Source organism: Lygodium microphyllum, chromosome 12 (assembly GCF_053477565.2).
Source record: "Lygodium microphyllum isolate KBCC chromosome 12, Lygodium_microphyllum_v1.1.10, whole genome shotgun sequence".
NCBI classification, from domain to species: domain Eukaryota; kingdom Viridiplantae; phylum Streptophyta; class Polypodiopsida; order Schizaeales; family Lygodiaceae; genus Lygodium; species Lygodium microphyllum.
The window spans coordinates 48424509-48451154 of NC_141146.1; the positions used below are offsets into that span (position 1 = coordinate 48424509).

The following is a 26646-nucleotide window of genomic DNA, read 5'->3' on the forward strand; positions in this document are numbered from 1 at the left end:
CCCTAAACACAAAACTCAAAACTCAAACAAAAACAGAAGAAGGGAGAGAAGAACACAATTGTGTTTGAATGAATACTGTGAATTAATGTAAGAGTGTATAGATACTCAATGCAGAGCAAAGTGTCAGAGAGTGGCGTCCATCGGAGATCGATCTCAAGTGTGTGATCACCAGTCGGAGTGTAGGATGGAGAGGATGTAACAAATGCAGGTGTTAGGAGGATCTGGAGCACAAATGCAAGCTGGTCAAGTGTCGAAGAGGGTTGGTAGTTGTCACTTGATGTGGAGGAGTTGTCGCATGATGGAGAAAGATGCCGCTTGGAGAGATGACACCAAACGTAAGCTGTGGATGCAGTTGCCAGCCGTCGCTAGGTGTTGAAGAGGTCCAAATGCAATAGTAGAAGGTCACCTAATGAGGGAGATAGAGCTGCTAGCTGTCGCCTACACATCGGAGGTGCAAATGTAGAGTAGGTGTGGCAACAACCACTGGGGTTGGACAGCCATGTGTGTGTGGAGTGATGGCTGAAATCTGTACTCAAGGGTGAGAAACTTGCATAGATGGGAATGAGGCTGAATAGGGGCAGCGTGTCTATTCATAGATGTTGAAGGATGTCCCAAAGAACTAGGGTTTTTGGTGGACCATTGAAACTCTCTCGGAACACTTTCCTTTTTAGGGGTTTTCATTAATTAGGTGTGTTTTGGGGCTGTTTAAGAATGGTAATAAGTTGAAAGGCGTGTTTTAGCTTAACACTCCTCTCGGGCACAAAACTGAGTTGAAAGGTTAGACTAGCCACTTTGATTTTTACTTACCCTAAGGCGTTCCACCCTAAAGGAGCTAGGGCATCGGACAAAGGGTGCACGTCTACTGCCCAGTGGCCTACTACAAAGGCCTTGGTTATCTTACCAAGGGAGTCCAAGTAATCACCCCAGAGAGAATAGGGCGTTGGACCAAGGGTGCATGTCAGTTGCGCAATGGCCTATCAAGCCCTACAAAGGCAGATGGAACCACATTGAATTTAAAATAAAATAAAATAAAGTGAGTTAAATTTTATGGGATGTGGTTGATTGAGTAACAGTGACCTAGAAGACGGGAGTAGGGAGGGTACACCCAACACATCACAAAATAGTAGAAGCTTACCTATGCACTTGAGGGTGTCGATGACGAGGAAAAAAAAGTAATGAGGTATCCATGTGATGGAGTATGGTGGTGTGGTGATGATAGCCGCCGGTGGAAACAGCTTAGGATCTGCTTAAGTGGTGCTCTGCACAATGAGATACAAAGTATGCTACATGCTAAAGAATGCTCATGCAGTAGGTGCCACTTGGACAATGTCCCTCTTGGAAAAATTGTTCACTTGCCCAAGCACCCTAGTACAAAGATGATGAAATCATGCAATGCAAAGGTCAAAGGTACAATGGGGGAGAAGCCGATGCTGAAGACAAAGTGTTGAAGCTTGTAGAATACCAAGAAGGGTAGAAATCCCCTTTCAACCTAGATGTAGATGCCGAAGGAGAAAGAGGAGCCTAATGTCAGTCTTTGTATGGTGTCTAGAATGATGATAAATGGAAGAATATGATGATAAAAAGGATGAAGCACCCTGTTGGACAAGCAAGGTAGAAGTAACCACTATGATAGCATCAAGAGAGATGTTGCATGATCCGTCTCAGGAGAAGAAGCCTCCATGCCAGAAGAAGAGCAAATGCTCTTAAGATAATGAAACCATGAGAGTAACGACGCGTATCCCCATGTCTTCGAGCCCAGGAAGGACCAAAGCAAACTTGCAAGTTAGCTTGATTGAAATACAAAACCTTGCAAAAGAGATAAGAATTTGCAAGCGTAGAGGTTAGTAGTAAGATGCTACAAAGTAAAACATAACAAAAAGAAAAAAGCTAGCTGAAAGTACAATGCAATGAATGTGTATGTGTGTGAGTAAATGCAGTGGAAGACATAAGAATGAAGAAGCTAAGGACAATGAATCCTGTAGGCCCGACTTTAAGAGTGCGGTCACTATCGCGTACGCCCAATAGTAGCAGATCTCTGACAATGAAACGCCTAACGAGGTGGAGAGGGAGGTGAGATGGATGCATGAAGTGCAATGGGATCGAAACTTGCAGACCAATCAGACAATCCTTGAAGGTAGTGAAAGAGACTGTTTTTTGAGGCTGTCCGCATGCCACAAGTCTGGCAGCGACGACTGGTGTTGAAGGAGTAGATGAAGCAGAAGTGGGAGGCGTAGCCCCACTGGGTTGTGTAGTTGCAGGGGTCTGGTGAGGCTTTTTAGCTAAGAGACCTTGGGCCTTGGAGCGACACTCCTCATCCACATGGTTGGATCTTTGCTAGTGTGTGCAAAACCTATTTTTCTTAGGGAGTTGTTGCCAGATGGGTCTTGATTCTTTGGTTCAATATGAGGAAGAGGTGTCACCCTTGGATTGGCTTGCCTTTGCATCTTGCAAGTTCTTGCCATTGTTGGTTTCCCTTGCCAAAGAAGAGGCAACTAACCCCCTTTGCTTTGAATAAGACTGTGATAAGGATTTCTTGTGGACTTGATCGTGCAGTCTCGCGTAACGTAAGAATTGATACTCAAACTCGTAGAGGGTCGGTAGTCTAGGTTGTGAGATGATATGTTGGATGAAATTAAAGTATTTTTTGAGCAACTTATTCAAGAAGAATATAACTTGATCGTTGTCTTACTTTGGAGAGCCAGTAGTGGTGAACTCGATGGGTAACCGCATATATTCAGCCAACTTGACTTTCAGATCATCCCCTTCCTTAATAGAGAGCTCTTGAAGCTCAAAGTCGAGATTTATGCACCGAGTACGATCTCTGGCCGCCGCATAGCAGACCGCGGTCAAGAAGGTGACTCCAACGCTTCGATACGAGCGGGAAGTGCTATAACTGAGAGTGAAACTTAGAAAGCAATCCTTACATCAGCTCAACATTGGTTGTGGCATTGCACAATCTCCATTGATGCATGTAGTTAGGGTAAGCTAGTCGAAGATTTGGCATAGGCTCTAGACCAACAACGAGATCCCAAAGACCCTGAGACTCTAGCACTTGTTGCATGAAATTTGACCAAGTAGTAAAATTCGACCCGTCAAAATGAGTCTTATCTGTGAATGCATTTTTGATTGTTGCAACAGGAGTGGTAGGGCTAGGTGATGGATAATGGGGGAAAGTGTAATGTGGATAGGATGGGGGAGTGGAGTGCACTTGGGAATGGGTCTTGGAGTGCCCACTAGGTATATGGGAGCGTGCAAGGTGGATCCATAGGTAGGGATGGGTTGACTAGGCATGGGTATGGTAGCCCCATGAGGAACCCAAGGAGGTGGGATGGGAACACGTGGAGCAAAAGATGGTGATCCTTGCATAGGTGTAAACCAAGGAGAGTGTGAAGATGCACCATAAGCTGAGGATGGAAACCTTACATCTAAGTGGTTATGGGAGATGTGAATTTGAGGGTAGTGAGGGGGATGCCCATCATAGTCGTCCGAGGTGCTATGGGTGTGCTCATTTGTGGAAAGGTGAGAGGCATTGTGTTAAAGAGTGACATTTCCCCTAACGAAGTAGCAAGGTGCAAAGAGGTGGAGAATGGGGTAGAGAATGAGAAAGTGCTAAGAGCGGAGATGGAAGATCCAACCCCTAGTGTGTGTGATGCGGATGTGGAGTGTAATCCAAGGTTTTGGAAAGATGATGAGAGGTGATCAACGTGTGATGTAGAAGAGGATGGGATGGAAGGGAATTGAGAAGTGTGTGTTACATGCTCAATTGAAACAGAAGCTGTAGATGTACATGAATTACGTTTGCTTCGAGAGCCCCCTCTATTGAAGTTCACATGCGCAAAGCCATCCGGATCTTGTACCTCAAAAAAGAAGAAACATGCGAGGGTTTTGATTCATGCAACTCAAAAGGATTGCACAAACTTGATATTGGACTTGGCTAAGATGACGAAGATGGATCGCTAGATGTTCCAAATGCTGTATATCCTCCATGATTGGAGAGGTGGCCAGCCTCACCAATCGGTCCGAATGTGGTAGTAAAATTGGTAGGAGGGATGTAAACATCACTGTACTTGTTGTGACAGTACTCCTCAAAGTCCTCCTTTGTCATGTGGGTGAAATTTGGAATAGGAGTAGAAAAAGAGGGTGACGGTGAAGGTGGAGCGTTGTCCTCCTCATCGAGTCCATAATGCTGTCTCAGGGCCTTCGGTGATGGAGAAGCTTGATAGGACATCATAGGAATTGGAGAAGAAGGTGTTTGTGAGATTGTGATTTAGTTACGAGTCGTATTGCGTGCCTTGCGTAAAATCAAGCTCTCCACAATATCTGTAGGATACTCTTTACAAGAGCATCGGCTTTGATATCATGTGAAGGAAACTGCTAGGGTTTGTATTGAGGAAACATAGTGTACGACCATGACAGAAACACAAAGAGACAGACACAGACACAAAAAGCAAAACTCAAACCCTAAACGCAAGACTAAAAAACTAAAACTTAGAAACTCAAACAAAAACAGAAGAAGGGAGAGAAGAACACAACTCTGAAGTGAATGAATGTTGTAAATGAATGTAAGAATGTATAGAACTATGAAGTGAATGAATGCTGTAAATCAATGTAAGAATGTATAGATACTTAAGGGCAGAGCAAAGTGTTAGAGAGTGATGTCCTTCGGAGACAGATCCCAAGTCTGTGACCACCAGTCGGAGTGTAGGATGGAGAGGATGCAACAAACACAGGTGTCAGGAGGACTTGGAGCACAAACACAAACTAGACAATTGTTGAAGAAGGCTAGCAGTTGTCACTTGATGTGGAGAAGCTGTCGCTTGATGGAGGAAGTTGTTGCTTGGAAAGATGACACCAAATGCAAGCTCTAGATGCAGTTGCCAGCTGCCGCGGAGTGTTGAAGAGGTCCAAACACAGCAGCAAAAGGTTGCTTGATGAGGGAGATAGGGCTGCCAACTGTCGCCTACACACTGGAGGTGCAAATGCAGTAGCAGCAGGTGTGGCTGCAATCGTTGGGACTGGACAGTCATGTGTGTGTGGACCGATGGTTGAAATCTGCACTCAAGGGTGAGAAACTTGCACAGACGGGAATGAGGCTAAATGGGGGGAGCTTGTCTATTTATAGATGTTGAAGGGTCCCCCAAAGAACTAGGGTTTTTGAGGGACCATTGAAATTCTCTCGGACCGCTCCCCTTTTTAGGGTTTTTCATTAATTAAGTGTGTTTTGGGGCTGTTTAAGAATGCTAATCAGTTGAAAAACGTGTTTTAGCTCAATAGGAAGAAGTTTGCTGGAGGCTAGAGAGAGTGGATGTAAACCATTTTGATTTTGAGAGAGAGAGAGAGAGAGAGAGAGAGAGAGAGAGAGAGAGGATGCATCTACATTATGGAGGCTAGTTGCCCTCAAAGGAGCAAGGAACAATAGGAGACAACTCCAAGGCCCTGCAAAAGCAAACGATAGTAATTGTGGGCTGGCGACAGCCATGTTGGAGCTCCCAGGCAATAGGTGACGACAAATAGTGCACCTCTGATCAAGGCAACCACACAGATTTGAAGACTTTCTGGTGATGAAACTCTAAATTTTTCTTTTAACAACATTATCTTTCTTCCTCCAACCTTTCCTCAACATATCTCAGCAATTCTCAGCCAGTGGTAGTAGATTTCAGTCAAACTTAGTGCATAGTAGAGTGACTATTGCTGTAAACCCTATTTATAGCAGTAATTAGGGTTGCAAGAGATTGAAGGCTTAGTATACTGAAATCAATAGTTGGAATCTTGAAGAAATTGCCATGGATTTTAGAAGCTAGCCCATTCCAATTAGATTTTGGGATAGAGTTGACCAGCCAATGGTCAAGTGAAGGTCAAGTCTTGGGTGAAATCAAGGGGCAAGCTAGCAAGAAAGCTTGCTGGTCATCTGTGGCAGCAAGAGGCAATTGGAATGTGGAGGAGTTTCGATGAATCTGAGTGTATTCCATCTAGATTGCAATATAGGATAAAGAAATATTGGCAGGAGCACCAATTTTGGGGACAATAAGGTGTCCATTGTCCAAAATCGAGTGGTAAATTTTGCATTTACTGTTTGTTGAGTTTATTTGCTTGGAGCAATTATTGTTAAATTAGGACGTTACCACCCTTTTTCCAAAGGAAGGTTTGTTTCAGCATAACTTAAAGAAGGAAAATTTAGTATGTTCATGTAGTGCAACTTTGACTATATGTTCCTTTCTCTATTTAGTAATTGTTTTGGGTTGGGTTGTACTCATGCCTATGCTCACACGGGAGTGTCAGTGATCTGCACGTAGGACACTGGGGCACCTTTTACTCTTTGTAAGAGAAGTTTATTTTTGAGTCACTTTTATTTTCATTTGTGTATTACGTTACACATTTTGGTCACTTACTGCACAACACACACATATGTGTGTGAACACACTTTAAGTCACTTTCACAACCCTAAAGTCTAAGGGTTGTACTTTGTATTTTGAACTTTGCACTTCACATTCTATTATGAAAACAGTCGTGCTATGACCACTCCCTCTCTCTATCAGTCGTTACACTTCTTTTTGCTCCATTGCTGTATTTCAATCTTCCATTTGGTATCAAAGCTGTTCAGCTAGTTGTTTCTCTGCTCTCTTCCCTCTCAAGCTCAGCCCACGTGTTGCTTGTGCTTGTGGCGATTTGTGTTTTTGATGTGCCTTCTCTGTTCTCCTTGACCTCTACAACTGTCGTGGTTGTTTAGAACAGTTAAAAAACCCTAATTTTGCAGGCGTAGTCTAGAAATCCCTAATTTTGCAGGCGTGGTCCAAAAAACCCTAACTTTGTAGGCGTGGTCTAGAACTGAAATGTCAGCACCTGTGCAGTCTAGAACTGCTCCTGATCTGTTCCAGCTTGCCACGTCAGTAGCCAAGCAGCTTAGAACTGGTTCTGCTTGCTTTCGAGTTGCCACATCAGCATATTTTCAGGTCTACACAGCTGCTACAAGTATTTTTTATTATTTTAATCAGAATTTCAGAGCCAAAGCAAAGGGTTTTTGCGGGAACATGTCAATTTTTGCTTCAGCAAGTGCTTCAGTGCACGAATTGAAGAAATTTATAGGTATTTGGGTTAGAAAATTTGGGATTTTTGTATTTTTGGTAGACGTTACTTAACTTTGGTGCTTATTGGCACATTATATCATGGACTTTATGATTCTTACTCCTTATATGCTATAGACAGAGTTATGGCATGCTTAAATGGGGCATGTGAATTATGACAATTTGATGCTTATGCAGCGTGCTCAAATGCTGGAAGGCTTTTCTCTCTTGGAGAGATCTCTTGAGCATATTCGTGAGGGATGCATTTCGGGAAAACATGCTCGAACGGGGCATGTGAATTATGACAATCTGATGCTTATGCAGCATTCTTAGATGTTGGAAGGCTTTTCTTTCTTGGAGAGACCTCTTGAACACATTTGTGAGGGATGCATTTAGGAAAAAATGCATTGGTTTTTTTTCCTTGTGATGTTGCTTTCAGAGCTAAGGCCAGGTTTTAGATTGTGCATTTAAATATATGTGGACTCATGCAGACAAAGTCATTGGGTGGATATTTCTACTTTGTTATCTTCATTGAAAACTTTGCATGTTTTTGTTGGGTTTTTTAATTGATTAAAAAGTTAGAAGTGTATGGTGCATTTTTGGTTTTTCTACACTTGTGGAAAATCAATTTCATTGTAAGATTAAGACTCTCCGTTTGAATCGAGGGGGGGGGGGATATATGTCTTCATTGCTGAATTCCTTTCTAAAGCAAAAAGGTATTGCACATCTGTTTACTATTGTATATACTCCATTGTGGAATGGGGTTGTAAAGGAAAAATCGGTCACTCATGGAGATGGCTAGATGTATGGTGAAAGTTAAGAAAATGCTACATGTTTTCTGGATGGAAGCAAATATGTGTGCTTGTTAGGTTTTGAATAGGTGCCCAACTAAAGTATTGAAAAATATTGCCTTTTGAGGCTTGGAAAAGCCATAAATTTTTAGTTGGTCACTTTCGTACCTTTGGGTGTTTGGCATATATGCTCATATTTCCAAAGCATTGAGAAAAAAGTTAGACCATAAGGCTGGCAAATGTATATTTGTGGGGTACAATAGTGAAAGCATAGGGTACAGATCGTAAATCTTGTTTTCAAGAAAGTTTTTGTTAGTAGAGATGTAATTTTTGATGAAAAGTCAGAATTATATCTTCCTGGTTATGACACATATCAGGCTGTAAAAGATGTGTTTGAAGGGCTGTTGCCCATTTTGTTTGATGATACAGCTGGAGCTCCATTAAATGAACAAAATGTTTGGCGAGCTGCTCCATTAAATAATGCAAAAATTTAGCCTATGGTTGATCAGAATATTCAACAAGATATTGAACAATAGGTTCAACAAGAGCATTGACATAATTAGGAAGCTAGGCACATACCTAGATGGTATTCATAGACTATGCAAGATAGTCATTTGAATGCTCCTCTTACTCTTCGTACTTGAAGACAAACATGTTTGCATGATTATGCTAATGCTATGGAGTCTGTTATGGCAACAAAACACATGATGATGACAAGCCTTATTCTTTGGAGGATGCACAATAGAGTGTGCATTGGACGGTAGCAATGAAAGCTGAATATGATTCTATCATGAAGAATCAAATAGGGGATTTAGTTACATTGCCTGTTGGGAAAAAAGCCATTGGCACTAAATGGGTTTATAAGGTGAAACGAAAAGTGGATGGATCCATTGATAAGTACAAAGGTAGGCTTGTGGCAAAAGGCTATGAGTAAAAGAAAGGCATTGATTATGAGGAGACATTTGCTCCTACATCCCGTATGACTACTATTAGGTGTATGGTTACATTGGCTACCCATTATGGTTGGATTGTGCACCAGCTTGACATTAAAACTATGTTTTTACATGGGGAACTTTAGGAAGAAGTGTATGTACAATGCTTCGTGCCACTATAATGACACTCTCACTCTCAGTAAACAAAGGAGTAGGCTCTGTGGCAGATACATCAATATCAGCCAACAAATGTCTCACCCATATACATTGAATTGTAGTAGTGAAACCTGCCTTGTACTTAGCTTCACAAGACGATGTGGCAACAGTGGATTGTTTCTTGCTTAGCTAAGAAATGCAAGAAGAGCCAGAAACAATTGCCATTGGTAGAGTGATGAGAATCAAAATCACCAGCCCAATCTGAATCACTGTAAGCATGTAATTGCAGCAGCCCCTCCTTAGCATAAAGCAATTCAAGAGTCTCGGTGCCTTGCAAATAACGGAAAACACACTTTACAGCTTGCCAATGTGACATGCGTGGGATGTGCATATATCTGCTTAAGGCTGAAATTGGAAAATGTATATTTTGCCTTGTGATGCATAAGTAAATGAGGCAGCCGACTAGTGGAGCGTATGTATGGATGTCAAACATATCACTGTAATCATGCAAAGATAACTATGCTCACACATGAGTGTTAGTGATTTGCATGTAGGACATTGGGCACTTTTTACTCTCCGTAAGAGAGGTTTTTTTCCCCAGTCATTTGTATTTTCATTTGTGTATTTTTGTGAAAACACACTTTAAGTCACTTTCACAACCCTTAAGGGTTGTACTTGTATTTTGAATTTTGTATTTTACATTCTATTATGAAAATAGTCATATTGTGACCACTCCCTCTCTCTATCAGTCGTGTATACTTCTTTTTGCTCCATTGTTGTACTTCAATCTTACAGTTATATCATCGCAAGTAAAATAAATCACAAATATAACACTTTATGCAAGGACTAGGCTCATCATGGAAGGGGATACTTCTTTCGGGGATCTCCTCCTAGGCAACTAACTTACTGTGTGCCATATTAAGAGTCTTCAGACACCATAAGGTTACTTGAAACTCGAGTAGTTGTGTTATACATTATCTTAGATTTTCAACTAATTCTTCTACTATTGTTGAATCCAAAATGTACTTTCCAAGTATGTAATGAGGATGTGGACTTGAGCTGCACGACATGGACTTTCTTTGCACCCACAACTTTTTGTCCATATTCTACACTCCTTGCTTTGGGGCCATCATGAGCACATGAACTCTCTTGGTGCGTCCCTTGTTCGGTTTCTACTTGGCTCTTTGTCGATATTGTAAACTCATGTATCCTTGGAATTGGGCCAAGACAAGGCAAAGAGGACAGTGTAAAGGTGTATAAGGGGATGAAAAAAGTTTTTGATTCTTAGGGGGGTATGGCTAGGTGAGATGAGATCTTGGCTTGTAAGAGGAATAGTTTTTATGGAGTGCTTAGTCAATGGTGAGGAAGGAAGTAATAGAGGAGGCTTGATGTATCTTGGTTGAGATGGAGGGTAAAATAGACGGAAGAGTAACAAAAGTGAAATTTAATAGTGAACTCAATAGGCATGGAGAAGGTTGGGTGATCAATTTATATAGAGAAATGACAGAGGTAAGTGATGAGGAGGATAGAAGTGTGTGCATAAAAGAGTTGAAGTAGCACCTCGAGCCACGAATGGTGATGAGCTCTTTATATTGAATCTCTCTTCTTCGACTTCTCTATTTCTCCTCTATTTAAGTCTCTCTCTCTCTCTCTCTCTTAACAATGTGCTTGTAAAAAAGGCGAACAACCTTAGTGGTTTTTACTAAGCTTAATATATAAATGCCCTAATGCCCAAATTTAGCTTCTATCTTACGTTCTACTTCGAATCCTCTCTCCCTTTTGTGCTCAACATCTTCATTCTTAGCAGTTTAGTAAGTTCTTGTGTGAGTCTAGGTCTTCTATAGTGGGTTGGGTATTTTAGCCTTTTTTTTCTTGCATTTTTATGTTCATTGTTAAAGGGGTGCGAGCGAAAGTACTCAAGTAGTGTGTGTGTCAAACTGGGCGTATTCTGCAATAGAGAGTGGAGATTCGAGAGATGAATGTGTACCGGTGTGGTACACACAAAGACTAAAAGAAATGTATTTATACTTAGTGTACGGTACACTTACACCTGCAAGGGTGTGTTCACATGTGCAAGTAAATATATACATGGGGGTAGTAAAAGGGCCTTTACACCTAACAACCTTCCACTTAAAGGTCCTAAGCGAACCTTTAATCAACTCCCATATGTACTCGCTAGTAGACTTGCAAGTATCCAAGTCACTTGCCATGTCTGCATCACAATCTCCTTGTACATCTAACGTACCCTTTCTATAGCAAATACATTTTCTTTGTGTGCCCTTAAGGTATCAGAAGATACATTTCACGGCCTCCCATTGTACTGTGCCAGGATTTGACATAAACTTGATCACGACTCCCACTACATGAGCAATGTTAGGTTAAGTGGAAACCATAGCATACATGAGTGAACCACAAGTTGAAGCATAAGGACACCCTTCATAGAGCTGGCTGCCCTATCATATTTGGGGCAATCTGCTTTGCTAAGCTTAAGGTATGATGGGAGAGCATGAAGGCATCAAATTTTTTATACCATTGTCTAGGGGTATGTTTTAAACCATACAAGCTTCTCTTAAGTCTACACACTAAGTGCTCCTTTCTTGGCATAACAAAGCCCTCTCGCCGTTTCATGTACAACTCTTCTTAATCACCATGAAGAAATGTAATTCTAACATCCATTTGATCAAGTTTAAGATCCAGAGATGTTGCAGTAGCAAACAATACCCAAAGAATGGTCATTTTGACAACATTTGAAAATACTTCCTAAAAGTCAATCCCCTTTTTTTGTGTATAACCCTTAGCCACAAGCTTGGCTCTGGATTTAGGTTTGCTATCCACACACTTGATTTTATAGATCCATTTGTTAGGAATAGCTTTCTATCTTTGGGCAATGGAACCAAATCCCAAGTTTCATTCTGATACAATGACTTCGTTTCTTCTTGCATAGTTGGCTCCCACTTTTCCTTTAACTCACATGATAATGTCTCTTTATATGTGAGAGGCTCATCCTCATCTGTGAGTAAAATGCAGTCCAGAGAGGGATCAAACCTTTGTATAGGTCTCTTGACACGTGTAGACCTTCTTACCCAAAGTGTTATCAAGTAATGGATCCACATCCAAAGGAATGTCAATGGCCTCATTATTTGGTTATTGAATTGCATGTTCAGGTTGTTGTAATACATTTTCAGGTTGTTGTAATTCATTTTCAGCATGCTGATCTTGTTGCCCAAGTTGATTTTCAGCATCTCTTTGCTGCCCATTTTCATCTAGCTCAATGATGATACGTTGGTTATCATAACAAGCATCAAATGGAGCTGAATTTTCAGTGCTGATGGCTGTTCAAGTGGTTGATCATGTTGAAGTTCCACATTTTTTTGTCCAAATCACTAGATGTGGCATTTTTCAGTAGCTTTGACTCATTAAATACTAAATCTCGGCTCCGTAGCACATTTTTTATGCTTGGAACCCAAACTTTATAGCCCATTTGACCATCATCTTCACAACCCATGAAGATGCCTCTATGGGACATGATGTACATAGCATTTGCAGCCAAAGACCCTTAAGTGGTCATATGAAGCAGGTTTGCTAGACGAAACCTCTTTAGGGATGCTACTTTCAAGTGCTCGATTTGGAGATTGGTTGCAAATATGCACCATAGCTTTAAGTGCCTTCCCCTAAAATGATTGTGGGAGATTAGCTGTGGACAACATGCACCGAATCTTCTCACGTAAATTGCGACTCATTCGCTCAGCCACACTATTAGATGACGGGTTATAAGAAGCTGTAAGCTCCCGTTTAATCCCATTGACAACACAAAACTTAGTGAAGTCTTTAGATACATACTCTCCCCCATTGTTGGTTTTTATGCATTTTAATTTTAAACCCTTTTGAGTACTAACAAATGCATAAAACCTTTTAAGGACATCCAATGCCTTGCTTTTTTGTTTAAGCAAGTAAACCCATAGCTTTCTAGAATGATCATTAATAAAGGACACAAAATAAAGGAAACCACTATGTGTTTTAATTGGCATGGTATATACATCAGAATGGACTAAGTTCAAAGTACATGTTTTCTTAGAGACTCTATGAAAGTATGAACTCTTTACATGTTTTCCTAAAACAAAGTCATCACAAAGATCAAGCTTTGAGTTTTTCACATCAACTCTTCCAAGTGAAGAAACTGCTTGTAAACCCTTTTGATTCATATGTCCAAGATGCTTGTGCCATAACTTCATGTGTGACTACACTTTTGCAACTGCAACAAACTTTCCAGGAAGTGGCTTGCAATAAAGATAATATAGAGTTTCCTTTTTACTGCCTTTAGTGATGAGCATGGATCCTTTTTGTATCTTTCGCATTCCACTACCAAAGGTAGTAAAGTAACCTTTGTTTTCTGACTTCCCAACAGAAAGCAAGCTCTTCTTAATGCCATGTAAATACCTAACATCATGAAGAATTAATTTTTGACCATTTTCAAGAGCCAGGTGTATGGTGCCCAATCCTTCAATATCACATGCATGGTTATTTCCTAGGTAAACTTTTCCAAAGTTATCTTCTATATAAAAAGAAAAACATTCCAAAGATGGAGTTACATGAAATGAAACACCATTATCAAGAATTCACGATTGTGACAAACCATCATGAGCAGACAATAAGGCATCTATTACATCCCTTTTAGTGATATACATGTCTTCCATTGTCATAGCATGTGGATTTGAAGATGCAATCAACAAATCAACATCTTTATCTTCTTATATCTCCTCAATAACAACATTAGATACCACATTTGCCTTTTTTGTTTCTTTGGGGTAGAACTGCCATCCTTCTCATTCTTTCTGTCTTTTGCATTAGCTTGCTTCTTGCGTTCTTGCTTTCTTTTATAGTATCTACAATCTGGCTTCTTATGCCCTTTGCGTCCACAGTGATAGCAAGTGACATCTTGTTGTTTTTCCTTTCTTTTGTTGGGATTTTTGTTTTTATTTGTAGCATTTGATTGCTTTTGAGTTCGTCCTCTCACATTGTAGGCTGATCCATTGTTTTCCCCACTTGCCTTGCGTCTAATCTCCTCATTGAGAATAGAACCACACACACCATCAAATGTCAAGTTGGGGTTGTTGCTCAATGACACAACCAATGCTTTCTATGGATTTGGAAAAGTCATGAGCAAGAAGATAGCCCTCAGCTTAGGATCAAAAGCCGGCAAGCTTGCATCCTATAACAGACTCAAAATACCTGTGAAAGCATTTAGATGCTTTGAGAGAGGCTTAGACTTATCAAGCTTCAAGTTGACTAACTCTCGTATGAGATGGAGTTGATTGACAGGAGTTGTATTCTCGTATGTATCCTTGAGTTTCTCCCAAACTACATAAGCAGTGGTGAGTCCCTTGATATCAACCAAAATATCATTTGTGACAGCCATTTTAATGTAAGTAATGGCCTTTTTAGTCATTTTAGCGCAATCCTCATTTGACAAAGCAACATGTTTATGTTCTGCCAAGGCATCATCACAAACAATCCTTCAGAAAGAGTATACTCTGCATACGATCTTTCCAAAGATCAAAGCCATTGCCATCAAATTTACAAATCTCAAAGAGATTCTCTGTGTCAAATGTAGATGCAATGCCAACCATCTTCAACAATGATAGACTGCAATAAAATGCTGAATACTTTCAGCCAATAGCAAGGTTGCTGAATGTAGCAGCAAGTACACACACTTGTACTTCCAAAGGTGTCCAAGAAGTAGATATTTTACTGCAATTTCAGTCCCAAGAGTTGATCATGTCATGTAAATGAATCAAATCTGATACATATGCATTTATGACAGCTCCCACTTAAAAAATACATCATCGTAACACCCAAATGCAATAACCCAAGTGCTGTATATACCATTGTTTCACTGCATAATGAGCATTCAGCAATACATGTACTAAGAGAAGCTGCCCTTTAACAACAATTCATACATCCTAAGTCCAATTTCTCCCAGTCAGCAGTGAATCTGCTGTAATTTCACTGTCAAAAGCACAAATAGGCTCAAAATGCATCACCTATGCAAAAAGGCCCAAGATTTTTGCAATAGATCTGCCCCAATCGAATTAATACATCATCCCGAGTGTCAAACACAAGCAAATGTTGCAGATATTTCACAAATTCTGCAAAACCATCAAATTTGGGGGTCCAAATGTGCACAAATCACAATGAAATTGGCTCAATTGAGCAAAATTTCATTTGGATATGAAAAGCCCCAAATTTTTGAAGCAAATGCGCACAATTTTTGCAATTTCTGGGTCAGATGTCACCGTTCCACATAAATAGTATCAAATTTGGTAAAAGCCCCAAATTTTCAGGCATAAATCTGCATAGATTTGAGTATTGTGCTTATGCGTGCACCCCCCATTCATTAATAGAGGACAGATTGCAGAAAATAATAAAAAGAAAAAAATGACGAATAAAAAACTGACGAGTGTGATGCCGTTTACCTTTAGTTGTCGCTTGTTGGTCGTCGCCTGCAGTCGTGTGATATTCGTGGCCTATGCATGATGTTCGTGCTGTTGATTGGCCACGTTGACTGCTGGAATGCGTTGCTCGTTGTTGTTTGTGCCTTGCGATTGCTTGTCTCTTGTCGCCTATCTGTCACCTATAGACTTGTTTGTCGCTTGCTTGTCAGACCTGCCATTGGTGTCAACAGCTTGTCTTGGGTGACGCTTGACTGTTACTTGTTGAAAACGCCTACAACTGACTTGCACCTCACGCTTGCTGGTCAAATTGACTGTCGATTGGTCTCGATCGCTTGTTTCCTCACGCGAGCACATAGAGATTGACCTGTCTAGTCCTTGGGAAGTGCACACTCTTTCCGAAGCTTTGATACTAGTTTGAAGGGGTGCAAGCAGTATTTATGTAGTGTGCACATTAAACGAGGTGTATTTTGCAGTAGAGTGTGTGCAGTGAGAGTGGAGATTTAAGAGATGGGTGTGTATCAGTGTGATACACACAAAGAATAAAAGAATGTATGTATACTTAGGGTACGGTACACTTACACCTGCAAGGGTGTGCTCACATGTACAAGTAAATATATACATGGGAGTAGTAAAAGGGTCTTTACACCCAACAATTATTTTGATCATTTTCCTCATTTTCAATTGGTGGACAAGCATTTATTGCTGGTTGACCTGATGCCATTTTTGACATTATTTTTTGCTATATATGTTGACTTCCTCCTCCACAGTTAGTTAGCTATCACTTGTAGATCCAATGCATGCCTTGTTGGAGAGAGGGAGCCGGTGGTGTTGCCCGCACAGCTAGTGACTCGTTGTTGTAGGCAATTGTCTCGTGTTTGGTGTATGGATTCCATTTCTTGACCACATCTTTGAGTTCTTTTTTGCAATGTCCTTGTGTTTTCTCTTTCCTCTCTCTTCTGTCTTATGTTCAATAGTTTATTTCAGCATACTTTCATGCTTCCATTGCTGCATGCACTTCTGACATGGTATCAGATTTCAGGATCTATGTTCTTAGTGTTGTTGCCTCACTAGGCTAGGCGACAATATTCTCTACTTTCTAGTAGTGGGAGTTGGCTGTTTTCTTACATATTTTCTTGTTTTCAATTTTTGGGATCAGCTTGTTCTACGTTGCATGTGAATTCCAGTGAGTGCAGTTTGTGTTGTACTCTCTCTCTGCTCTTCTTTCCTTTATTTTCTCTTCCTATCCTCTTTAGATGGTTCCCTTTGCTATTCTATTGATGACAAACTTCATGGCCTCGATTACCTAATATGGATTGTGGTTATGAAAGCTTGGTTTGTGCGGAAGTGGTTGTGGTATGTTGTTTCTGTAGCTTTTGAGTGCCCTACTTCTTTTTTGGTTGATTTCAATGAGGGCAAGTATGAAGAAGTTGTGCTCACATGGGATATGGATAATTGTAGGTGATGGAGAGTAGACAACCTTCGCCAAGGTGTAGACAATTTGCAGTAGTCAGGAAAAAGTCAATGATCAGCAGGGGCAAACGTGCTCTGAATAGAAAATAGTAGCAATAGTGGAGAACTTGAAATTTGATACCATGTCAGAAGTGATGTAGAAGCATGAACAAGTGCTGAAGTAAACTGTTGAACACAAGACAGATTAGAAAGAAAGAGGGAATATTGCAAAGAAGAAAGCTCAGAATAATACTTGTGAAATGGAATTCATATACCAAACATGAGATAGTCGTGTATAATAGTGAGTCATTGGTTACGTGGGCATTGTCAGTAGCTCCTCTCTCCACCAAGGTATGCATTGGATCTACAAGTGATGAATAAGATTGTGAAGGAGGAGCTTGAATAAATAGGTCAGAAAGAATGCATTAGGTTGGCCAACAACAAATACCCAATTATGCATCATATATGCCACAATAAAATTCCTAAAATAACTAGTTATACTTGGCATGGCCCAGACGCACTCATGAGTTGACTAGATTGCTAACAAGTGATGCATTATTTGCGTTCTTTTAGGCCTATTTATTTAGGCTCTTGCATAGTTTCTCATTCATCACTTGCAGATCAAGTGCATACCTTGGTGGAGAGAGGATCTGGTGCCAGTGCCCATGTTATTAGAATTTGCCCAATGTTTTAGTTATTTGGTTTGTTGTGTGAACACAACTACATGAATAAGTTGTGTCACCACTTCTAGAGTTAGTGCTAGAGTTAAATGAACGGGTAGTGAAGCATAGATTTCAGATCTGTAATTAAATTTTCAGAACCACCAAACCATCTGCAACAGCATTCCAAAACTGATTACAGCTGTACCAAGGGCATATGCATCACATTACGTGAGAAATCCCAAATTTTAGCTGCAATTTTTGTTGTACATGCACCCATGGCCATAAAATTTGACTCAAATAGTCAAAAGCCCCAAAATTTTTGTGCTCAAAGCATCAACCACACATCTGCATTTTCTCTGTCATGCATAGAACAGGCCAATTTTGCCAAAATAGAGCAATTTCAGCAAAACTCCCCAAATTTTACCAAGTTTGATCTCCAAATTGTGTGGAATTCAACCTACATGCACATAAAATGACCAAATGTTGCATAGATTTTGCCGAAACTGCAAAACCCCCAAATTGCATGGGGTCCAATGTGCATCAATGTTGAGAAATTGGGTAAATTTCAACCCAGTTTTTGCATGTATATGAAAAGCTCCAAATGTCGAAGGCAAGATTTTACAAATTCTTGCAATTTTTGAGACAAATCTGCTTGTTATGCATCACATTTCCCAAATTTGGAAAAAGCCCCAATTTTTTTGGCCAAGATTGCACAGATTTCAATGAAATTGACTCACCCAAGAAAAATCTCACTTGCATTTGAGAATCCCTAAAATTTTTTTGAGGCCTGCGCATTCAATGTTTGCAATTTCTGGTCCAGAGAAGACTACAATGTGTGTCGGGCACAAATTTGGGAAAACCCTGAAATTTCAAGACATAGATTTGTCTTCTGTGCTTGCAGGTGTGAACACCCGGTAACGGAAATAGGAATTTAAAAAATTTTGAAGGGAAAAAATGTTGGATGACGAGTTCGTTGACCCGTCAGGGATGACAGTGCCGGTTCGAGAGAGTCAGCTGCCGTGTTCGTCGTCAGCCATGTCGACTCGCCACACAGGCCACGCAGTCCTGTTGCACAGGATAGACACATGCCGTCAATCGCGTGACGCAGATTGCCGTTAGTCCCTGCTGGTCGTTGCCAGGCCGGTCAGTGCCTCACTGCCAGCTGTCGCCCCACTCGCCAATCCAACAGTCGTTCGTCAACTGGAGCCTTGCCCTGTCGCACTCTCCATAGCCCGCCTTCTGCAGCTCACGACCTATTCAATGGCTGCCTACACGACTGATCGCCCACGAACTCATGATCCGAGCTTGCTTGTTAGCTCATGCTCAAACTCCGAGAAGTACGAACGCCCCAACTGCATCAGTGATACCAGTTTGTAGTGACAGGTTAGGCACGAAGATCGAGACAGTCAGTCGTTACGAGCAGTGAGAGACAGAGAGAGTGAGAGCAGAGCAGAGAGTGTGCACGTTTGTAGGTACAATGAGGAGTGTACCATTTTAGGTTTTTAGTTAGATTTATATGTATAAGTACAAGTGCTAAGGGTATGTTCACATCTGAGCACATTTAAAGGCGCGAGGCCTTTATTCCCAACAAATAGAGCCCCTAAGACTATCGAAGGTTAAAGCAGGATTGTTGCTCAATGAAACAACCAAAGACTCCTAGCTATCAAGCAAAGTCATTAACAAGAAAATGGCCTTCAATTTATCATTGAAGGGCTGCAAACTAGAGTCTTGTAATTGGCTGAAAATCCTTGTGAAAGCACTTAGATGCTCCAATGCGGGTTTAGACTCATCTAACTTCATGTTTACAAGCTTGCGCATAAGGTGAACTTGATTTACTGGAGTTGTATTTTCATAAGCGTTTGTCAACTTTTTCCATATGGTATAAGCTGCATCAAGACGCTTAATGTTTGTAAGTAAATAATCAGATACGGCCATTTTAATGTATGCAATGGCCTTCTTGTTGAGTCCAACCCAATCCTCATCTGTCATAGTTGCAGGCTTGACTTCCAAAAGAGCATCATCACAATCCTTGAGAAACAAAATGCCTTGCATCCTGTCCTTCCACAAGTGAAAACCAGTGCCATAAAATCTCTTGATTTCAAGAAGGGATTTAGTGTCACTGCTGCTTGAAGCATTTGCAGCCATTGTTTAGCAATGTACCCAAGAAAAATACTACAATTTTTCAGCAAACAATGAGCTGAATGTTTGGTTAATATTAGCCCAGATTTTCAGGCAAGGAGAGCAAGGTTTAGTCCAAGTACATGTACAACAGTGGAACTGATGACATTCATTAGTATAACTGAAATTTCAGCATATACTCAAAGCATACATGACTGCCAGGTGACTCCCACTTCAGCAGTATCACCAAAAGTACATTTGTAATAATCCTAGATTTGCAAATTATCACTAAGACTGCTGCAAAATGACTATTCAGCAATACGTCAACTCAGTGGAAGCCGCCCAACATATGTACTGTTGCGTGTGTGACCAAGTACTTATGATACACAAAAGAAATTAAGATTCTTTCTTCAATGTTTCATAAGTGGGGAATGAATCTCATTGCTTACATCACCAAGATTGCATCAACAATGTTTCCAATGTGCATTTCAGACATTATTTTTGCCAAAATTTTCAAATTTCAGCAAAACCCCCAAAATTCTATTGACAAATCTGAACTGATTGCATCAATACATCATCTTGAGCATCAAGTGTAGGCAAATATTGCAGAAATCTCACAAATTCTGCAATAGAGCCAAATTTCGGGGTCCGAGAGTGCACAAATTTCCAAGAAATTGGCTCAATAAAATGAACTGAAATTTCTGATTTTAAAAAGAAAATGGGGGCCATTGACCTGCCCGTTTGACAAATGTCAGTCCGTGCATCTTGCATCGTGTGCCAATCATGAACCTTCAGCCATTGCGTGCAAATCGTGGGACTTTCAGTCTGTTGTGTCGCCTACAACCCCGTTGGTGTCTGTCCCGAGCGTTTGTTGGTCTTGTTGGTCCCCGTTGATTGTTTGCTTGCCCCGTGTGTTGGTCATCTGCCCTCACCTACCGCTGGTCTTGTGAACCTATGTCTGGCTAATCAATGCTGGTGTCGCTGGTTGCTTGTGCGACCTGTGTTGATCGCTTGTTCCTCAGCTCTTCACTCCAGTTCGACCTACTGCACGTGTGGAGTGCTGTCCGTTGGTTAGATTCTGTGTCATGACTTGTGACACTCTTGGAAAGTGTGAATGCTGTAACCAACATCTCTGATACCAGTTTGTTCCACTTGAGTGCTAATGAGAATGCAAGCTTGGAGTGAGCAGAGCACTTGGAGAATCGTGCTAGTGTACCAGTGTGTTGCATGGTACACAAAGAATAAAAATGTATTTATCTGTTAGGGTACAAGTAAATGGTGTGTTCACACCCGTAAGTTTATACACATGGGAGTTTACACCTGAAGGGGCTTTTCATCTTTTGAGTGTGAAATTGTTACCCACTCTTGTTCATTGTCTTGTGTTCACTCTCTTTGTCTTTCTTCATTTTCAATGGATGTAGCTAGTGACTCATTGTTGTACTTGACTGTCTCATGTTTGGTATATGGATTCCATGTCTTGAGCATTTTTCCGAGTTTTCTTCTTTGCAGTGTTTCCTCTTTCTTTCTCTTTTGTCTTGTGTTCAGTAGTTTATTTCAACACTTATTTATGCTTCCATTGTTGTGTCACTTCTAACACATGCATATTTTGCTCTTCTTCGTTGTATCTTTAAAGAAGTTCTTTTGGGGGTCTCCTTCAGTCACATGCATATTGTGCTCTTCTTTATTGTATCTTTAAAAAAGTTCTTTCGGGGGTCACCTCCTGTAAGATTGCTTTAGTAATGTGGACATCTTTGCGGGTATAGGGGAAGCTTTCATCTTAGTATGGTGGCTCGAACGAGGCATTTACTACTTCAGAAAGGTGGTGACAAGAAGAAGTCGAAGGACCAGTGTTATCATTATGGTAAGAAGGGATGTTTGCGCAAGGATTGCAAACAATTAGCAGCTTCAAGGAAGAAGGAGAAGAAGCAGTAGGATACGGATTCCTTTGGTGAGTCATCCACCTTCTTCAACTTCGACTCGGTTCCTTTGATCCAAGCAAAGGCCAAGTTGCGAAAAGGGTTATCTTCTTCAATTCATAGGAAGGGCTTGATAGCTTGACAGCCCCTCTCACTTTCTAGTGCAAGTGATGTGGCCATCCCCCATGACTCTCTAGTGCCAGAGAGGGAGTGAGAGGTTGGTGAGGTGGGGCAAGTGAGCCTCATCTATATAGGTATACTAATGCATAGGTTCCAATGAAGGACTTCCTTGACTCAATGACCGAAGTCAGGCAAGTTTTGAAATCTTGGAGTTGGGATTGACTTCTAGGTTCATGATGGGTTGTTACTCTACAAAGAGCGGGATTGGCTCCTAGTCCGAGCTAACATAAGAGGACATTTTGGCGGTCTTGGCTAAAGATAAGGAATCCATGTTCACATATGCTTAGAGGCATTTTTGACAGGATGATCATGTATGCTATTGCGAGGCATTGATGACAAACTTAACGAGGTGCTATCATTCTTTTCTATTTCTAGGTTCTAGTACGATTGGCATCAGCATTCTCTGAGGTACCTTGGTGGCTTGATCCCCCGGTGCTTGGGTATCCATGGTCCTAGTTTGGTGGTTTTTGTTGTATGGACTATGATGACTCCCTATCATTATATCATTGTATTGTATCAGATTAACCATGATCTGAGAGAGGGTGTTAGCAGTTTTGTGAGTTCATGTGTGGGTATGGGTCTTCTACAGTGGGCTGGGTATTTTGGCATTTTCAGTGGCATTTTTATGATCATTAATTTTGATCATTTTCCTCATTTTCAGCTGGCTGACCAGCATTTATTGCTGGCTGACGTGAGGCCATTTTTGGCATTATTTTCTGCTATATATGTTGGCTCCCTCCACAGTCAGTCAATTCTCACTTGCAGATACAATGCATGCCTTGTTGGAGAGAGGGAGCCAATGCCAGTGCCTATGCAGCTAGTGACTCACTGTCATACGGGACTGTCTCGTGTTTGGTACATGGTTTCCATTTCCCAATCACATTTTTGAGTTCTCTTTTGCAGTGTTCTTGTGTTTTCTTTTTCCTCTCTCTTCTATCTTGTGTTTAGCAATTTATTCCATGGGTTATCCTTTCTCTCCCTCTCGTTTTGGTAGATGACAACTCCTCTTGTGGATTTGTCTCCACTCACTGTTCCTCCAGTTCAATTGGCCAAGTTTTGGTTCTCTCTCTTCATTATGATGATTTGCTTGTTGGACTACTACCAGGATTAAAGATGGATAGGAGAAGAGAATGAATAGTTAGAATGACTACAATTTAAAACGATTTGTTATTCTTTTGAAGCTTTTGGTTTTATTATTGTTACTAAGGTCTTATCTTTTCCACTTGCTAGCCTCCTTTCACGCCTTAACACATGTATTAATTCTGCGGTCTATATGTACACACTTTCACTCATTTGCTTTGGACCTTCTCGTGCTCGAAGGATTGACTAGTGTAAATGTATTAGCCTGCTTGTTGCTTAGGATATCACAACAGAGATCCTGAGTGATCCTTTGTCTGCCACCCTAGTTTGGACCAGTCCTAACAAGTATATTTGTCTCGTCATGATTATATCATGCTTATTACACAGCATATGAGTCGAGTGTCAATAAATAAGTCATACAATTGTCATGTGCTATGGCTGTTAGGTGTCTGTGTGTGAACGAGGGAATAGGCAGATGATTTCCTCTTGCATGCGCTTGATAAGCAAGCCTATAGCACGATAGAAAGAGCACAAGTTAAAATTTGAAATTGCAGTCAAGTTTGAAGATAATTAAGTGGGCTAATTAAACAATTAAGAGGCTATCCTTTACTATCTAGCATGAGGGACAAATCACATAGCCACTTTTTGGAGGTGGGACAATTGATCACTGAAGGATTACTCTGAGCATATCTTCTCTGTTTAATTATTGCAAGTTTGGGTGCCAATTGCAGATCGAACAAAGTTGTGTTCGCATAAGATGTTATCTTCTCATTACTGGTCTTGAAGCCATGCAATTGTCTTCTAAGAGACTGACCGATTTATAATGTACAGTTTTTGTTCTGGCAGAAAACATCCGGAGGCTGTTCAGGGCTTTGCTTCAGTTACCTGCTGTCACATTTTGTCTTTATAAATCTGTTGAAGACTAATTGAAGCCTTTTGCATGGTCTGTAACAGAGGACCACATGAAATTTGATTTGAACTTTTATTTTTCTGTCAAAGATAAATCAAAGCCTTTTGTGGGTTTGTAACAGAATCACATGCAGTTGAATTCAACCTTGTTATTTTTCTGTTGAATAAGATTTCAAGCCATTTGTTGATTGTTACAGAACAGAGGACCACATGCAGTCATTGAATTTTTCTTTTTCGGTTTAAGATAAATCAGAGCTTTTATGGGTTGTGTAAACAGAAGATCACATGCAGTTAAATTTAACCTTGTAAATTTTCCATTGAAGAAAGAATTAGAGCCATTTGTTGATTGTGCAACAGAGGATCACATGCAGCTGAGTCCAGCCTTGTCATTTTTAAGTGGAGCACTTGCGGGGTGTGCTGCAACAGTGGGGTCATACCCTTTTGATCTTCTTCGTACAGTTTTGGCCTCCCAGGGTGAGCCAAAGGTGAGTTATCCTTTTAATGTTTGTTTGGTCAACAGCTCATATCGTTCTTTTAGATTCTGCTATTATAATGAAACAACGTTTTTTGCAGGTTTATCCTAATCTAAGGTCTGCATTTGTTGGAATTTTACAATCTAGAGGCATTCGTGGTCTATATGCAGGATTGACACCTACCCTGATTGAAATTATTCCGTATGCTGGCATACAATTTGGCTCTTACGACATCTTCAAGAAGTGTGATGTGGTATGATATTCATATTGCATTTGAAAACTGTCCTAAATCATAGCAGCACCATGCAAAGGTGGTGCCAGTGTAACTGAACGAGTCTCAAATTTCCTTAAGAACTCTAATGCCAATGCCAGGGAAAAGCCTCTGAATGTGTGTGATCAAGGCATATCAATCTCATTATTTTGCATGGCCGTGTTGAGGAGTGTTATAGGTTTGCTATCTCAACAGCCTGCAGCTCTCAGTGATAAGTGTTGGCAGTTCTAACAAAGCAGGAATCACTTGTGAGGCTTATAATGATGCCTTTGAACCATGACAGGACCACCATATTGACTTCTTCTAGGTTGTCACTGAGAGCTCAGAGCCCAAAGCAGATTCAGTTATGACTGAGGGTCTTAAAGTTGGATATAAATGTAGTACATGCTAATACTTTGATAATCCAAGTGAGTCTTGTTTCAAGTTTGTGGGTTACAAGCTCTTTAGAATATGAGGATTTGGGAACAGTTGTCAGTGATTTGACATTGAGGTGAATAGAGTGAATCTGATGGTTGTGTAGGAAAGATGCATTATGATAGACTTATGCATATGCATGTAGTCTCCTGACATATCAATGTCTTAAGTATTATATTGTATTTTGGAAATAAACTTTTTGGCTGTTGCATATGTGCGTCATCTAATCTGTGGCTAGTATATGCAGGCTTGGAGACAGAAGCATCCGGCGTACGATCCTGGTGAACCATTATCTAATTTTGTTAGCGGCCTTGCTGCAGGAACTACTGCAAAGGTTTGCTGCCATCCTCTTGATGTTGTAAAAAAGAGATTTCAGGTAAGGTTCAGTCAAGGCTCTGTAGTTTCTGTTCAAGTCTGTCTTGTTTTCCTTTTAACGATTTATCATTTCAGGTTGAGGGCCTCAGACGGCATCCTCGTTATGGTGCAAGTATAGATGAAAGCTCATACAGAAATGTTTGGGATGCAACCAAAAGAATACTTGAAGCTGAAGGAATTGCAGGGCTTTATAAGGGGTTAGTTCCATCTGTTGTGAAAGCAGCACCTGCCGCCGCAATAACGTTTGTGGTGTATGAAGCTGTGTCGAAATGGTTGCAATCATGGTTATTGTAGCTGTCAATACATGGCCATGCTCTGTACACTATTTGTAAAATCATCTATTTGATTGCACTAACCACAATACTGAATGAAGCTGGGACAATTTGTATCCTGGCTAAAACCTTGATTGCATATAGGTGACACTTGTGCTGAATAGTGTGTTGTGGTTGATAAAGATTGATTATTCCATGCCTGGTTCAAACAGCCAGGGAGGAAAGAAATGATTCTTGTCTGAAGAGGATTTTGTAAATATTACCGGCTCTAAATTGACCTTTTTAGTTAGATATGTATAGAGCTGGAAACAAATCTTTTAAATACAATCTGGTGAAGGTCATATGAACCAAAGCTACATGTGGAATTGTTGCTGTCTAAGAGCTAAGCAAGACAATGACTTGATCCCATTTCTTGTTTATAATAAATTGCTTTGTCGGATCTTTTGGTTTTTTCTGACTCTTGGCTTCAGATTCATTGTCTAGTGATGTTCTTGAGGTGTTTCTGCATAAAATGGATTGAGAGTTTTGTTTTAGCTTTGTGAGAATGAGTGGTGGAATTTCAGGGTCATTATCATCATCCCATCCATTCTGGAGTCAATACCTTTTGTGGCGGGTTGATCATCAAAAGCTATATCAACCTCTTTATCGACTGTTAGTACCTTTGAGTTGCGAATCAAATCAGCGGAATGATATCCTGTTTGCTCATAATCAAGTGCTTCTAGCTACTTCAACCATTTTGACTTTGGACTACACCTACATATACGAGCAATTCTCCTATTTGAGAGGGCTTGGGGTCCACAAAGATTTACTTGTTTGTCCGTATTAAATTCATCTTTGCTTTCATTTTCAGCTGGTTCTTCCTCTAGTTTGCTTTCCTCTTCGACATCTACACCTTGCTCTTAGATTAGGGAGACGAAGACATCATTATGATAATCAAACAGGACTGGATGGAGGCAATGCACTAGTGTAGTAGTGCACTAGGTTCATGTACTAGTGCACATGTGCGTGTGTGTGGATATGGTGGTTAAGTGCACAGTTGCACATGGAGTGTGCAGAAGGTTGTGTATGCAAGAAGGGTATGGAGGATGGTTTGTGGAAGTGGTGCATAGTGCACATGATGTGCGTACTTCTACAT

The 26646-nt window shown here is 40.7% G+C and overlaps 1 protein-coding gene across 1 annotated transcript in view; it reads left to right on the top strand.

Annotated features, from left to right (window-relative positions):
* LOC148027733 (mitochondrial thiamine diphosphate carrier 2-like) overlaps nucleotides 1-25951 on the top strand; it is a 45836-nt gene extending 19885 nt beyond the window's left edge. Inside the window, exons 5-8 of the mRNA XM_087689429.1 lie at nucleotides 24064-24191; nucleotides 24280-24432; nucleotides 25112-25240; nucleotides 25315-25951. Of these exons, the coding sequence (XP_087545555.1) occupies nucleotides 24064-24191; nucleotides 24280-24432; nucleotides 25112-25240; nucleotides 25315-25533 (629 nt within the window). The 3' untranslated portion in view covers nucleotides 25534-25951. The remainder of the gene's footprint in view (nucleotides 1-24063; nucleotides 24192-24279; nucleotides 24433-25111; nucleotides 25241-25314) is intronic.
* The last annotated feature ends 695 nt before the right edge of the window (nucleotides 25952-26646 follow it).